This window comes from Pelecanus crispus, chromosome 7 (genome assembly GCF_030463565.1).
Source record: "Pelecanus crispus isolate bPelCri1 chromosome 7, bPelCri1.pri, whole genome shotgun sequence".
Lineage (NCBI taxonomy): Eukaryota > Metazoa > Chordata > Aves > Pelecaniformes > Pelecanidae > Pelecanus > Pelecanus crispus.
The window spans coordinates 50401275-50417535 of NC_134649.1; the positions used below are offsets into that span (position 1 = coordinate 50401275).

Below are 16261 nucleotides of genomic sequence, written 5' to 3' on the forward strand. Positions count from 1 at the left end.
GTCAGATTGCCATTTAGTAAAGGAAGAGGTTAAAGTAGCAAAGGAATAGTTATCCTGTATGTTTGTATTTTATTGTAAAGCTATGCGGCATGTACCGTATGTCTGTCAGAATCTCCTGTAACTGCTTTTTGTATGAGGGGACTGAAGGGTACAGAGTGCTGAGAGCTACGCTTGGTCTAGGTTTTCTCAAAACAAATGGTGTCTGAGAAATATATCATGTCTCCAAAACGCCGGGAGCCCAAGTCTGGATACCCAGGATTTGGCATGTCACCCCACATGTGGCACCGTACTGTGTTTCATGACCATGGAAAAGGAGGGGAGGGGGAAGACAGCTCAGATAATTTTGGCAAACCACTTAATTATCTGTGGTTTGAAATGATACCAGTAGCTAGGATTTTTTTTTTTTTTTTTTTTGAGGATAAGGGAGCTAATAGCAATATCCTGCCTGTTTTTTCACCAGCAGTCAAGATGGCTTGTGCTATGAAGCCATATGTTAGGGAAAGAAAAATAATGAGAAACAAAAGTTGTATCAAATAGCAGGCCCTGAGGATATCCGAATATTATTTATAATTTGACTACAAAAAGTGGTCTAGTGCATTAATAGATTAGCAAAGTGCAATTTACTATGGAACGAAAAATAGTTTTCAAAATGCTATCAACACTCCTCATCTCAGGAAAAAAATAAATCGTCTGAGATGTTTCAAGCAACTTAATGGCAGATGGCCAATAGCGAAAGCATTTTTTTTAAACAAATGCCAGGAGCCATGGTGTGCATGATTCACTTTTTATGAGAACAGCTTTATGGTATTCATTAGGATGAATATCTGTTGGACTTGAGGGTGTCAGAAGACCTTAACTGTTCCCAGTGCCGTATAAATCATGTCAGGAAGAGGGGCTAAATTTAGACTGATTCCCACTGACGGTGTTGGAGGGCTGTGAGTGCAGAAGGTGCTCCATCTCCAGCGCTGCTCAAGGTTCGGGATGGCAGGTTTATACAAACGACGCAAGGCTGAAACGGGCGCTCCGCCGGGAAGCTGCCCGGCGTTGGCAGGCAGCGGCGCAGGGCTGCACCGCCGGCAGCTCCCGGCTCTTCTCAGCACCCTCATCCTACTCGTGGTAAGGCTTGGGGATATCGCTGCAGCTGGGTCCTGCAGCAGATGCCTACAATTCCTCAGAAAAAGCAGGTTTTGGAGGATCCAAACCATCCACAATACACTGTTGTCCAAGAATCTGCAGCTTGAAAACCCTTCTGTCGTGTCGTGGGTGCGCTCAACATGAGCGTGCCTTGAGAGGCCTTTCTAAAGCTGCGCAGGGGCTGAGTGGTGCAGTCAGCTCCGCTTCGTTATCAGCCAATTTTCTGTGCATCAAGATGAATTTTTTTCTGCAGCTCTGCTTCATAAAGGTGGGGGAACCTTGTTATCTCCGTGTGTGACACAAAGGCAAGTTGACTGACTTGTAAGCTCTGTGCTTGAGCAGCTAAGACTGTGGAGGTCCAGGCTTTGTTGCTATCTCTCTTGCTTTTTTTTTTTTTTTTTTTACAGAACACATTTTAAAAAAATAAGCAGGTAATTTTGTTTGGGTTTTTTTCCCCAAATCTTGACCAATGATATTAGATCTTTCCACCAAACCAAGTCCTTTTGTTAATGCCCACTCGTCATCTACAAGAAGTCCTGCCTAGGCAGTAGTCCTAAACCGTAGTCTGGTCCCAAGCAGTGGTTAGTCAAGGTGCTGACATATGGGAATACTTAACATAAGGCTGGCTGTCATGGATCCTGTATACAAAATGTAAAATAGTTTGCTTTAGGTCAAATACTCGGCTCGGATACCCTTTCTCAGCTGCCACTGGACACAGCAGGATTTACCTGCCGGTGACTCGGGGTGGACTTTCACCCAGGATTTTGTGGTGTGTGATTGATGACACAGGCAGGAGCAAAAAAGCTTTTGGTTAGTTCTTGTTACAGAGATTGCTCTGTGCATTTTCTCCTCCAGGCTCCGAGGTATGAAATGTGTGTTAATGCATGTGTGTGAAGGTATATAATATTTCAGTGCAGAAAAGGCAAAGACTGAAATTTATCTTCTTTTGCTTGCCCTGCAAGCTACGAAGAAGGTTAAAGGGCAGACCAGGATGGGAAATTTATCTTCTCAATTACATCCTGAGCTCTGATGCAGGTAAATAAGTGGTCTAGGTAGTTGTTTTCCTGCTTTGCTAGTATGGCCTGCCTCTTCCTCCTTTCTTTCTCTGGACACCTACATAATGTTTCCTTGCTAGTGAGTGGCTGATCTGTATTTTTGTAACATGTTTCCATTGACAAATTCTTCTTTTTCTTTTCTTTCTGATGGTGATTGTCTTTCAAGTTGTCCATGATTTTGTTATAGGCTCCCTCTCAAATTGCAATGTTCAAGGTGGAAAAAAAAAAAAATCCAGGACGCATTTCACGACTTAAACAATATGCTCTCCAATAAACTGCTTTTTACCAAGTCCAGCTCATCTTCGGGTGACTCCTCTAACATCTCTGGGCCAATACAGCTATAACCATAGCTCAGAGACACCAAGACTTACGCGAGCAAGCATGGTTAGCCAATGTTCGATTTAAATTTGAAACCCAGGATTTCAGTTCTCTGTTCTTTTACTAGATTTATTGCATCTTATTTTGTAAATACTCTAACAATCTTCAGACTGCCTAAATGTATCAGTGCTAACACCCATGAGGAAAAAAAAACAGTCAACTTTTTTTTTTTTTTCTGAAGGATGTGATGTGCACAAGTTTAGGAGCAAACGAACCATGTTATGCATCAGCTTGCAAGTTGACCGGCTATGTGCAACTCTTTCTAAACAAAATATTTTCCATATAATATTAAATTGTCCAAGTATGCATTGTAGCTTACTCCATGCTTTTGTTTCAAAAAGTTAATCTCATTTAGTGTCGTATTACTTCAAAATATATATACCTGAAATTCCTAAAAGAACCCTGCAATGGTTGGTTCAACCAACATTAAACCAACCTTGAAGAGTTTATTCTTAAGGTAAACCAGTTTTATGGATTTCTAAACTCTATTATCTTTCAGAAATACATTTCTTAGAATCACTGATATTGCTAGATTGCCAAGGTGATTTGCCAACAAAGCCCTGTGATTCAATGACTGTCTTCTCGCTTTTTACATACATATTCCTCTATTTGCAAACTGCATTTTTACCCAAGTGCTCAAATATAAATATAGCTCCAGTTTAGGCCTTCTAGTCTTTAAAAAGTGCTTCTTCTATACATGTGCTTGATCACTGGCTTCACTGGCAATTATTGCTACAGGAAGCTTTCTTCATTTGCACGCTAGCAATATAAAGCTGTAAAGTGTCTGTGATTTACATCAGTGTCAGCTAGCCTGGCGCCAATGATTTTTTTTTATTTTTTTTTTTTTAATATGACTGTAGTACTTTAGCATTGGAATATAAATGAGACCTATTACATATGTTTTAATAAGAATGTTGAATGCACAGAAAATATCTCAGGTGAGAAAATTAGGTCAGTTTTCTAATCCAAAATCTATTCCCTTAGATACACATGCACACCTGAGAACACAAACTGTTACGGTGGGTTGAATCAGTGTAATTGAGGGAAAAAAAAAAATCATTGTCTGACAGATGGAAGTGGATGTAGCTTCACAAAACGCATTGCATCAAGGTTTTCTGTAAACTGCTGAATTCTGATGATGATGATCTTTACTATGTAATATTGTTGTTTCTGGTATTGGAATAACAAATTTTCAGTAGGACTTACTGCTGCACTGTGCTCCTTTGGGGTTTTACTGTAGTACTTACGAGTGAAGACCGGTTACAGGATAGGAATTTTTTTTCTCTCCTAAATGAGGAATATGCTGTAAGGCATTGTGAGAGCCTGGTTTCCCACATTTGATTAGAGACTATTGGCTGATTAAGTATAGTTAAAGCTGACTACATCTGCTGTCTGTGGGTTTTAGTAGTGTTACTAGAGCCACTCAGTACAGCTGTAGCTCTGTATATCTACTGTTGCAGGTGTCTGACTGTGGCTCAGGTGTGTATCAACTTAAGAAAAAAAGTATTTCTAGTTAAAAAAGGCTTCCCTGCATGTTACGGGCATAGAACAATTGGTCTGACGTCCAAATTTGTTGTGCAATATGAAGCTATCTCCCTTCGTCAGAGTTGCAGGAGGCTGTAGAGCTACGCTGACACTGGAGGTTGCAGAGTTAGGGAGAGGTTTCTCTAGCCGTCAGAAATAAGGCAGACGTGGCACGCAGCATTAGGGAGGTGGGAGCTCTGCCCTTCCTGGGCCGTGCTGCTGCCCTGGCTCAGCTCACCGTAGCCTGAAGGAGATGATCTTGTGGCTGAAATTTTGTCTTAGCGCAGAAGGATGTTCTTGTGTGGTTAGCAGTAGAAACCTGAAAGTTCATCTGCTTTCCCCAAGAAAATCCAGGGGGATGGGATTGATGGTCTTCAGATAAAGGCTTTTGTCTATAATGAGATCTTCCGAATTAGGGTGGGCTGGGATAGATGGCTGTAACTACATAGCTGTATTATTGGATCTTGTATCTCTTTGTAAAATGACAATACGTGGATTATACTGCAAAGAGGCCTGATTGTCATACTCTGCTCGTTTAAATGACAATATTTACTCTAGCATATTGTTAGTTTTTCTCAAGCTCTCGTACTCCGCTACTTTCAAATCAAGAGCTTATTTGGAGAAGCCTTCAGACTTTACACCTCCTGTGTGTACAGTAGCGTCTACACCATGACTGAATATCTGAGGAGTAATAGCTCTGATCTTGTTTTGGAGAGCCCTGGACGTATGTACTTGTCTATTAAAGATGGATCCATTTCTTTTGTGCTATTGTGCATGTTGCTGGAGTGCCACAAGTACAGCTGTTGCAGCTGCACGGGCTGAGCTCTCCGCACAGTGTGTAGCTGGAGGAAGCTGCAGTGTCATTATGAAATAGCATATATGGGCACTTACACGGTTATAGACTAATAATTGTAGCTGTTGCATCATGGATGTCTCTTTGCTCACAGGCATCAGGTTTCTAATGATGCTAAATATGCTGGAGATGGATGAAGAGTATATATTTTTCTGTCAGCACTTAACCAGCTGCTGAATTCGAACTTGGACAAATAATAGCTGCTTGTTTGATACTGTGAGCATTCTGCAATCTTTAAATTAAATCTCTTGTTAATGATGACTGTCACTGGGTTCTCAGCAGTGCTGTTATGCAAGTTCCTTTGAAAATGTGTTTAATCCTTCAGAAACTGAACCAATGTCTGAATTCATCTAATGTAAGCACCAATGAAATGGGATTTTGATGTCTGTCTGTCTGAATTATATGCCATAAAAATTATCCTTGCAACACATTATATATATATATCCCCTACATTATGTGACGATCAACGACAAGTCCAGAAAAATCAACTGAAGGAGAGATGTTGGGCAAATGTAATGTGAAAAACAATGTTGTCAGCTCCTTTTCCATGCAAGGAGGTGTTAAGCATCACCTTTATGGAGATGCAAAAAGTGTGACGAGGAGTTCTTAAACTTGCATTTCATTTCTGTGTCATCTGAAGGAGATTGTACAAGAGGACTTCTTTCTCTCTGTATTCTCACTACTCTGGGTTTGGGGCTTTTTTTCCTCTCTTTGTTGCATTATTTTTCTCTTGTGAAGATTTGCCTGAAGCAAGAGACCTAGCTGCTCAGTCTCTTAGGAATCACGATGATGAGCACTTGAGACTCTAGTAGGAAGTGAGGTTAAATTATTTGTCATCACCTTCAAATAGATCTTTTGGAAGCAAAAAATGCTCATGTCAATAAATTGCTTTTGTGTTTCATCCTTCTTCTGACATCCCAAGGTACTCCATTTCAAATCCATGGTACAAAAGTGTATTCCTTTGAAATCACTTTGTGTGCATGTGTCTCGGGTGTCAGCTACTTCATTGCTGAAGAAAATAATGTTATTGCATGGCTTCTGAAGATCACCAAGTTTAAAAAAAAACAAACAACCTTTAAAGGACAGGGGCATGTGAGAAGAAGAGAAGATTTGCACATCACGGTGCAAAAGGGGTTTATGTTTACCTTCTGTGCTTTTTGTTGTCTTCCGACAGCATGGAGGGTTGCGTGGTTTCTTACTGCACCCAACTCCTGAGTTCCTCTGTTGGTTCTTTCTCTTGCACCAAGCTTCGCTCCCCTGTGGCCCCCACGATGTTCTAACGTGGCTGGGCTGGGGCTTCAAGGCTGCCCCTGTGCCAGGAGGGGCACACAGCACCGGCATTGCTGCTTCTATCTGTAAGAAGCTAATCACTTCTGTGGGTTTCCTTCTCTTCCAGGAGTGGTTAATAGTTGAATTTGTATGCACCCCTATATACAGGTGCTATTCCTGAAGCATGGGGTGAAACTTTCTGCTCGGTTTCTTCAGCCAGATCCAAGAGGGCAAAATATTTGCCATGCTAATGTTGAAGTTGGGCTTAAAATTGTGCTCATCGCTTTGGTGTGCCCCTGTCTGAAAATGGACTTTGGGCCTGATTTACTGCTCACTGGGTTACTACGATGGTAGTTTGATGTAAACTAGAGGGAACGCTCTGTTCAGTTAGGCCCATTAATTAGTTTTTTTTTTTTTTATTTTATTTTTAGTGTTGAAATCTGAAGATTATTTGACGTATGTGAAATATGGCAATTGCTTTGCAGGTTCTTTGCTAATCCAAATTTGGGCTAAACTTCTAATGCAGTAGTCTCTTTAAAAGGTAACACAAGTTATGTTTATATGAAGGATAGCACACTGTTGTTCTAATTGTACAAATTCATGCATGGTTTCTGGGTGGGTAGTTACATTTAACTCCATGCTTGGACTTTACACAAATTCTTGATGTTTAATGCTCAACTAAATGGCTGTTTTCAGCAGCGTAAAGCAATTTTGTCACTGGAAATTCTATTGTTTTTCAAATCTTTATTATTTTCATACTTGGACACTGATAATATTGCTCTTGGTTTTTTAAGTGGATTTTGCTCAGGTTCCTTTCACAGATATCTTCACTGCTAAAGGTTTTCTTTCTGCTGTGCATTTGGCCAACCGTGCTTCTGGAACTTAATATGCCTAATCAGTATTGTTTGTGTGCAGCATTTCAATCCTAGATTCACTTCCCTTGGCATGCGTTTCTGTTGCATTGCTAATTTGGTTATGTAGCTGAGCTGAAACCACTTAAAAGCATTTTCCTTGTCAGGGCCTGGAAATGTAATAAGGTCTGTAATCAATGAGAGGGGAGTGAAATGATGAAAAGGACAGTACGTGGATCTTCACAGTCTGGGAGCTCTCTTCCCCTGTTGAATCATTTGCAGGATTTCAGTGTTTCCAGCGTAGTTGAGGTTTAAAATTGAGAGGCTTTCGTAGAAGGTATCTCAAACATAATTCATAGGTTGAGTGGATCAGATGTCAATGGTGCAGTTTGGTAATTAGGAGAGAAAAAAGGGGGGAAAGTGTAGATAATTAAATATGCTCATATAGGGGGATTATGTCTTTGCTTATCTTCAAGCAAATCACTTGTGAACATATTTAGACATTCTTTGTGCTTGTAGAATTTCTCTAAGAAGGTGGTGATCTCTCCGTGCTTATACATAATTCTGGTCCACCACCTCTCCACTCAAAGATGACGAAGGATTGTTTGGGACTGATGGGCATTTGGTGATGTAGGTCAGTTCCTCTTTTGGGTGTCTAATCTTTCAATGAATCAAATATAGAAAATACGCTGCAATAGTGCAGAAATCATAGAAAGTGGGATTCTTCCTAGACCTTGTTGACTTGTAACAAGTTAATTGAAGTCACTGAGTGTTAACTACACCCTCACTGTTGGATTGAGAGCCATATTGTTGGACTGGATACTCTCTGTGGGTGTATATACACACACACCCTGGGGGGGTGTATATACACACACTGTTTATGTACACAAAAGTGTGCATATATTTTATATATATTTATAAATAAACCCTATATTTATATAAACGTTAATTATATATTTACTAATTATAATTTAAATAGACATTTAATGTTTAAATATTTGTAATGTAATATATACATTTATTGAGAGAGCGAGCATGGTGTATATGTATTTCCAGACAGAGCTGCAAGCACCAACCAGAACTGTGTAAACTTTCTCGACGAAGCCACCTTGAGGGTAGGAGAAGGGGTGAGACGTATGAGCAGATTTTATTGCAAACAGGCTGGATCTCTTTGCTGAGTGTGACTTGCGGGAGGGGACTGCAGCTCCGCTGTGCCTTTCTTCTATGAGCTGAAAAAAAAACTTGAAAAACTTTGCTTGTAGGCTGGCTAGAAAATGATTCAGGCTGATAGACAGTGCCCCAAGGGAAGTCAGGGTGGAGAAGACCTGGGGCTGCTCCCCGATGATGGCTTTCCGCAAGCCCAGTGCTGCGGTGGAGGGAGGAGGCTCGGGCTGGCTCTGGACAGCAGGGTCTGGTGCTGGGAACGCTGCTGCTCATTAGCGCAGGAGCAGGAGATACAACCGTGTTAGCTGAGCAGCAACAGGAAAATGGGCTTCTTGTCTCTGTTAAAAATCATTAGTTCTCACAGTCATTAACAACTTGATTTCCTTTCCTTATTGGTATCAACCAGCTAATTTAAATTCACTCATCCCTATTTCTAATTAAAGATGTTAATAAAGGAATTTTCCCCACTCGTATCCTCCAACTGAGCATTCGCTTTGATTGAAGGTCTCTAAAATATTTGCAAGAGATGACTCTGACGGCTGGTTTCTTGGAGCTCCTGGCAGTACCCAGACCTGCAGGTACTGCAGGAAGGTGATCGAGACCAATGTGAGGTTAGAAAGAAGTGTGATACTGCGGGCGGAACAAGTGGGATGTGGTGTTGCCACCCTTGGAAAATAATAGATTGCACTTCTGCTGCTTTCATAGATGCAGTTCAGAGCACTTCACAAGCAGTAATTACATTTCATGAAACCCTGGTGAGATAGGTAAGTATAATCACACATTTTGCAGCTGAGCAGATTGAATCATGCAGGTGTTATTTGGCCAAGGTAAAAACAAGAAGGAAGTGGACAATTTCAAGAAAAAAAAAAAAAATCAGAGATTCCTGATTCTTAACCTGTTGTGCCTTGCCTTAAGCCCTGAAAACAATGTTTAGCTTGCTGCTTAATTGCAGAGGCACTCAGTTAGCAGTTCACACAGCCATAAAAGCACGAAGGCCACCTTATTGCCTGGTTTTATAGTCATGTTACCAGGTTACATATTCATCTCAAGTCTGAGAGGGAGAGAATGGTTAAGGCACGAGCCTACCACATAAAATATTTAGATTCACCTTCTTTGTCACTGCTGTTGAGTTCTTTTGGCTCTTGTGGGTTTAATATCTGTGTTCCAGTTTTCCATCTGCAAAGTGCTCCCTTCTGTCAGACTTTTTATGCCTTGGCCTGTTGGATGAGAAAATCTCTGAAGCAGAGGGTTTGTAGTTTCTAACACGCTGAGCGCTGCGGCGATCAAGGAATGACTTTCAAAGCACTGCTTTCCCACCGTTGCAGTTGGGATGACATTAAGCGTCAATTGGATTCCTTAAGTTCTCGCCTGCTAACATATTTTAAAGGCAATCAGTGGATTCTGAAGGACATTTCAGTCTCTGCAGGTTGGGGAGAAGCGGGGTGCGCAGTTAATGCAAACACACTGAGCTTCCCGAGGTGGCGTTAATAGCAGGCATGTTCGCTCAATTCTCTGGAGCGCCCCTTTGGTTGTGTCTGAAGTGATTCTTTCTTCCCTCAATCTGGCTCTGTCTTTCAATTAGAGGCTGGGATTTGCCACAGAACAAAACATCAGATGTTAAAATACCAGCTGTGCTTTATTTTAAAAGCTTTCTTCTTTCAAAGACATACTTCGGGAGCATACGGAGTCTGGTGTTTTCTCTCTCTAAGATGGTCCCTGTAGGTTAGAGTTTCAAGTTTGTGATTATGGTAGGATTTGCTTCTTGGGATTACAGTAGAATAACTTGCAAGAAGAAGCACTGATGATTCTACCATCAAGAAAGGTTTGGGTTTCGTTTAATTAGTAAAACCATAAGTCAGAACGTTTTATTGTATTGACTAAAAGATGCAGTTCTTTAAACGTGCTCCGAGAGGATTCATTTGTATTTGATAGCAGGAAAATACTGTTCCTTACTGTCCTTCTGCGTGTGTCTGTATATGTGTGTGTGTTTTTGACCTGCAGGACAGGAGAGAATTGGCAAAGACTCCCACTATGAGCAGGAGGGGAAGGTCCAGTTCGTGATCGATGCCGTGTACGCCATGGCGCACGCGCTCCACCACATGAACAAGGACCTCTGCGCCGACTACCCGGGGGTCTGCCCCGAGATGGAGCACGCGGGAGGCAAAAAGCTGCTCAAGTACATCCGCAGCGTTAACTTCAACGGTGAGCTGAGACTGCTTCTTCAGTAGCATATTTACCCCTGTGGCTTTTTTTTCCATTTAATTTCACTTTATATATGTTTTTCATTCAATGCAGATCAAGACCTTTTTTTATTGTTTCGCTAGAGTTTGTGGCAGAAGACCATGTTTATTTAGTATCTAATTGAAAACATGGTGTTATAGCCAAGGCAAATAGGCTACTACTGTCCAAAGACAGAAATCGCTGCTGCTATTTTAGGATACCTTCCAGAAGACTGATTTCCTACGGGAGAAATAGCTGGGTAAAAGCCTGAGCTTGTCTCTGACTAAATATGCCTGTTGAAACTCCAGGAGTTTGTTAGCATAGCACATCATTTTTCCTCGTTATTTATATTGTTTCCTGTACTTGGTGAACGCTGACTGGATGAAATTCTGGTACCCTGGACCCAGCTTAGCTGCGTGCTCGAGAGGAGGGAGAGGATGGCTAAAGGGCCAGGTCTGCTTGCCAAGACAGAACTAAGTGGTTTAGACAGGGTAGTTACTCCAACCTTCATTCCTCTAGCGAGACTTCGGAGGAGATGCAACATCCTGAGAATGTGGATAGGAGAATGTTCTCTCTCTGTCTGCTTACCATTTATCCACCTATGCTTCCCACGTGTGGCAGTGGTGGTTGCAATACCAGCCCTCTGTCTCATACACTACAACAGCCTATCATGTATTTTTATTGCAGTGTATGCATATCAGCAACATTTCCTTGCCTTTATATGTTTTACTCTAACTTTATTAGTTTCATTAACAAACATTCACCTGCAACCAGCCCAGAGGCATCAGAGCAGATCGCTTACAGCAGGTAACATTACAGCAACCTGATGTTATTTCCCCTTCATAAACCTTGCTAATGTACTTGCCAGGAGGTCTTACTGCTCTCGCCCTAGCTATGTGTAAGCTAGAGATCTGAGATTTAACCAGGAGCCAAAAGTTAGACCTCCAAAACCATATTTAGAACAGATTTAGGGAAGTACTGAAAAAATATGGGTTTGAAATGTGTGAGGCAGCCAGGGCTGTCGCTGCCTGGGAGGAGAGGTTTGCACAAGCTTCACGGTCTCCCTGGGCAGCCCAGGGAGGCGTTCCCTGCTGTGATCTACTAATAAATATTTTTATGAATATAAACTTAACAAAACCCACACATAGCCAGTAGGACCTGAGAGATTTAAAGGTAGGAACACAGATGATATTTCGTGGTCAAGCTTGGTTATTTGTGCCAAGGATATTTTTCTTACCTGTATAAATCATCTTATAAACAGCAAGGTGAATATGAGGTGGTTTTAATTTCTTTTCTTGAAGTAAGTGGTGTTAACTACAGCCAGGAGCAAATTTTGACATGAATGATCTGAGGAGGTCTGGAAAGTTCCGCTTTCCTCATTTGGGAAGGTTAATTATAAAGGACAAAGCTCCTGTAGAATTACAGCATTCATGTACAGTATTGCACTTGGGCCATTTTAGTACTCGAGAGCAGCTCGTACATGGTCATCTCCTGACCGTTCTTGCATATAAAGATAGTGGACGGTCATCTAATCATTTTAATAGAATAGAATAGAAATAATTTATGAGAAATTGGGTGTCCAGCTAATGTTGCCTACTGTCCAGCTCCAAGAATTGGTTTGCACCAACTTTGGTTTCCTTGTTTTTGTTTCCTTGGTCAGGCTTTTAAAAGATGACTTTTTTCCCTCCATTTGTGATTGATTTACACAGCCATATGGTGTTTTTCTTTGTTTATATACATGGAACTCATGTCCAGCACTGGGACTGAGGTGGTGGTTTGCTTTTTAGCATAGGAAGGAGAATGGTGGCAAAATTGAGATAGCTTTAAACGTTTTGTTTCTCTTGGCTATCTGGGTGTAGGCATTTTCTGTGGGAAAAGAACCAATTCTTTTTAAGGTTCATTATCCAGGGGCAGAGTTTAGCTTTTTCTTGTCGTATTCATAGTGTATAACTGCCCGTGTGTTTCTGTGCCCAGGCGCCATGTCCAGCTGCGACCCTCCTGGGGCTCATTCCTCGAGCTGTGGAAAGGTGCTCTGAAGCCAGTTTCTTCTTGGTATTACCTAAAAGTAAATTCCCAGAATTGCTGTGGATTGGTTCAGTCTTCCCAGTGGCACAGGATAAACCACCATCATATAACTCACCAAACGGATGAGGCCAGCCTGAAAAATGCAGAGGGATGAGGGAATGGAAGAAGCAATGAGAGAAGCTTTGGCTGGCTTGGGTGGTGTATTCCTGTTGGCAAAGGCTGGGAGCCCCTGGGGCATGGGTGCTGGTGCCTCCGTGTTCCTCGGCCATCAGGTGATGGCTGGGAGGGCAGGGACAGAGGAGTGCACTGCTGGGATTGTGTCAGCTGTCTTGGTTTTAGCCTTGATCTTAACCTGCCCTTCCCTGAGTCACGGGTGCAGCCGTGCAACTCCATCTCATGAAGGTTAGGACTTGGAAAGCAATATTGAGCCTATGCTTAAAATCCTGCTCTCCTAGTCTGCTACCTAAATTTGTAGCAAAACCAGAAAGTAGAGCAGTGGGAGTGCTTTGTCCAAACTGTGTGCCAGAGAGAAAAAATGTAGCCCATTTTCAAGCATCCTGAGCCCATGAGCTCGAGATCCTCTTTGCATGTAATAGATCTCCTTGTCACCGCGCAGCTGAAATCATCCTGTCTGTACCTGCTTTTGGAGTCTTTTCTTCCTTGCAAAAGTAATGACATTCATGCAGAAAGAGCTCAAGCAACGCTTTAATGAAGAGAGACTGGATTTGTACTAGGAGCTCAGTATGAATTTTGATATCGTCACACTAGCTCGAGAACACAAAAGCCCAAAATATGGAAAACTTAAAACCCCAAGTGTTCATGCAGTGAGATTCTGAAAAATCTCAAAGTGCAAAGTCGTCGTATTTTTGCCAGTGAAAAAACTAAGGATTCTGTTCCTACAAGCCCTTCAGGTCCTCAAACTGCAGTAAATGTGAGCTGAATAGTAAACACCCTAGCTAGTTACACCTGCCTAGCACCCTGTCCTTCTCCTATTAACTCATTTCTCATCTTGTGGTGATTGAGAGGTCAAAATCCTACAAATTCAGTCAGATTGTTTCTTTTTTGGAATGCATCCTGCAGATGAGAGGGTGTCACGTACTCTGCGTCTGTGTAGCAAGAAGGCAGCTGGTTTGTTGGGAACGGAAGATGTCATAGCCTCTGAATGAGCAAGACGCTGCAGTCTAGATGCTAATATTCAGTTTCTGAAGTGCTTGCCGGGGCAGAGCAAAATTCTTGTAAATTTGAATAGAAGGAAAATAAATCCTAAGCATTCTATGACTCTATGATAGGACGAGAGGAAATGGCCTCAAGTTGCACCAGGGGAAGTTTAGATTGGATATTAGAAAAAATTTCTTCATGGAAAAGGTTGTCAAGCATTGGAACAGGCTACCTAGGGAAGTGGTTGATCCCATCCCTGGAGGTAGTTAAAAGATGTGTAGATGTGGTGCTTGGGGACATGGTTTAGTGGTGGATTTGGCAGTGCTAGGTTAATGGTTGGATATGATGATCTTAAAGGTCTTTTCCAACCTAAATGATTCTATGGTTCTATAAATATCTGCCTAGTGCTCTTACGGAACCAGTGAGGGGATTTTCTGTACCAGCCTTTGAACTGAATCTGTATCTAATCTTAGAGGATTGTAGGATAGACAGGAAACCATTTACCAGTGCTAGAATGGAAACTATGCTAATTCACTCCTTCAATTCTTTTTTCACTCACTAGAATTCAGTGAAAAATGGGAATCATGAAGAAAACCATAATCTTAAAGTTCAATGCTGCAACAGGAGAAATTTTTCATTGCTTCAGGGAAAAAAGGGTTACGCAGGAGGAGGAAGCTTTGAATATAGATATGCTGGAGAATTGTCATAATCTTCAATCTTGACACAATATTACTCTACCCTACTGAAACCTATTTTAATATGTCTTGAAATAAATGTCACCCTTGAAGTTTTCACCTAGAGATCTGAGGAAATGCAATGCTGCTTTGAATTCTCATCTAAGAAAGGGTTCGCATCTAGTGCCGTGGTAATTAAAATGTAGATGTTCTGGTGAGAATTTGCCTGAGGATCAGGCGTTATCTGTCCCATTGCTCAGCTATTGGTGCATCCCCAGGCTGCCAGCTGGCTTTGCTCAGCACCAGGCTCAATGGGAGAGTTGTGGGGGTATCCTTGCCTTGTTGCTTGCCCTGCACTTCTTTACCCGTGTTAGACACCTTAGTATATGCAAATAAAGTTAATTCAGGATCCTGATCCTGAACTGTTCCTGACTGAGATACTTTTCAGCTTGTGGCGGTGTCACATAGTTAGTCTGTTCTTTTCCATCCCAACTGCATGCTGATTACAGGAATAAGAACATATTGTGGAGGAGGAAGCTATTTCTGGATGCTAGTCAAGATTCACTAGACCTGGGCCGACTTCTGACAGTGGTATCTCTCAGAAGCAGATGGAACATTTTCGGGGGGGGCGAAATCATTTAGAGGCTCCATTCATGGGAGTGATTTTCAGTAAAGAACTCCCTGAGGAAAGAGAGATGGGAGGGAGGCTGGAGGGCAGGAAGAAAAGCCTTCTGATATTTCTTGCTTTGTGCAAAGCTAGGGTGAAGTAAGGATGATCTAGTTTTGCTTTGTTTTATTTTTAGTCAGTAGGTTTGGGCGGTGATAATTAATCTCTGGAAGAGGTCTAGGATGATGCCGCTGTGTCCTGAAGCATCCATTTTAGATGGCTGGGGTGATAGATGACCTTTGCCTGAAATGCGTTGCCAATCCAAAAGCTCTCAGCTGTGACTAAATAAAATAGATACTGGACAGATTTGGCTTTTGTTGGTGGTTTGGTTGGATTTTGTCTTGTTTTCTTCCCCCAGGCAGTGCTGGCACTCCAGTGATGTTCAACAAAAACGGTGATGCGCCGGGGCGCTACGACATCTTCCAGTACCACACCACCAACACCAGCACCCCAGGCTACCGCCTCGTCGGCCAGTGGACAGATGACCTCCAGCTCAACGTGAGTGTATTTTATTCTCTGCTTGCACTTTTTTGTCAGGTACATGTTTTCTTTCATCCTTCAAAAATTAATAGGGGTCTTTACTATTTCTTCACAGCTATATAATGCATTTTTTTTTTTCATGTTATCTTCTTTTACTCTGTCCTGCAGCCTATTCTCTGTACCCTGAGTACCAAAGCTCCTCAGACTAATAGAGACATTAGGTGATCATGCAAATTTTATTACTTTTGTGTGTCTGAAGCCCCTAGTTGCCAACTTGGAAAATGAAGCAGTAATGCATTTTAGTTTGAAACCAATGGGCTTTCATTTGCAGATGCTCTTCGGTTTTTTCTAGTTATGTTATTCAGTTTTTCTAGTTTTAGGAAAGCCAAAACTAAATGTTTTTTGAGTGACTCACTTTTCCGGTGTTACTTTTAAGCACGTAGCAGAGATATCCATGTGAATCAGATGGCCTTTTTGTAATGATGCCTAAAGAAAAACAAGTATGTAAGAGCAGGTGATCAAAGACCCCCAAGATACTTTGATGTTTCCCAGATGAAAAAAACCATGACTGGTGGCTGAGAAAGCTGGAGACTCTTGTGTCAGCTTCGTCCGTACAAGGATGGTCTGTGATAGGTCTCTGGAGATTGGGATTCGGGCTTCCTGCTTGACTTTGTGCAAGTTGTTTGAGCCTCAATACATGGAGAAATAGTGCCAGTTTAACCTATGGTTATTTGTCTCCTTGTAGACCATCATTAAAGCACAAAGACAGTGTTTTCGGTTCAGTTTGACTGCTCTTCAACAACAGACCC

The 16261-nt window shown here is 41.8% G+C and overlaps 1 protein-coding gene across 1 annotated transcript in view; it reads left to right on the forward strand.

Moving 5' to 3' along the window:
- GRM7 (glutamate metabotropic receptor 7) overlaps positions 1 to 16261 on the forward strand; it is a 303787-nt gene that overhangs the window by 215577 nt on the left and 71949 nt on the right. Inside the window, exons 7-8 of the mRNA XM_075713720.1 lie at positions 10230 to 10430; positions 15331 to 15470. Of these exons, the coding sequence (XP_075569835.1) occupies positions 10230 to 10430; positions 15331 to 15470 (341 nt within the window). The remainder of the gene's footprint in view (positions 1 to 10229; positions 10431 to 15330; positions 15471 to 16261) is intronic.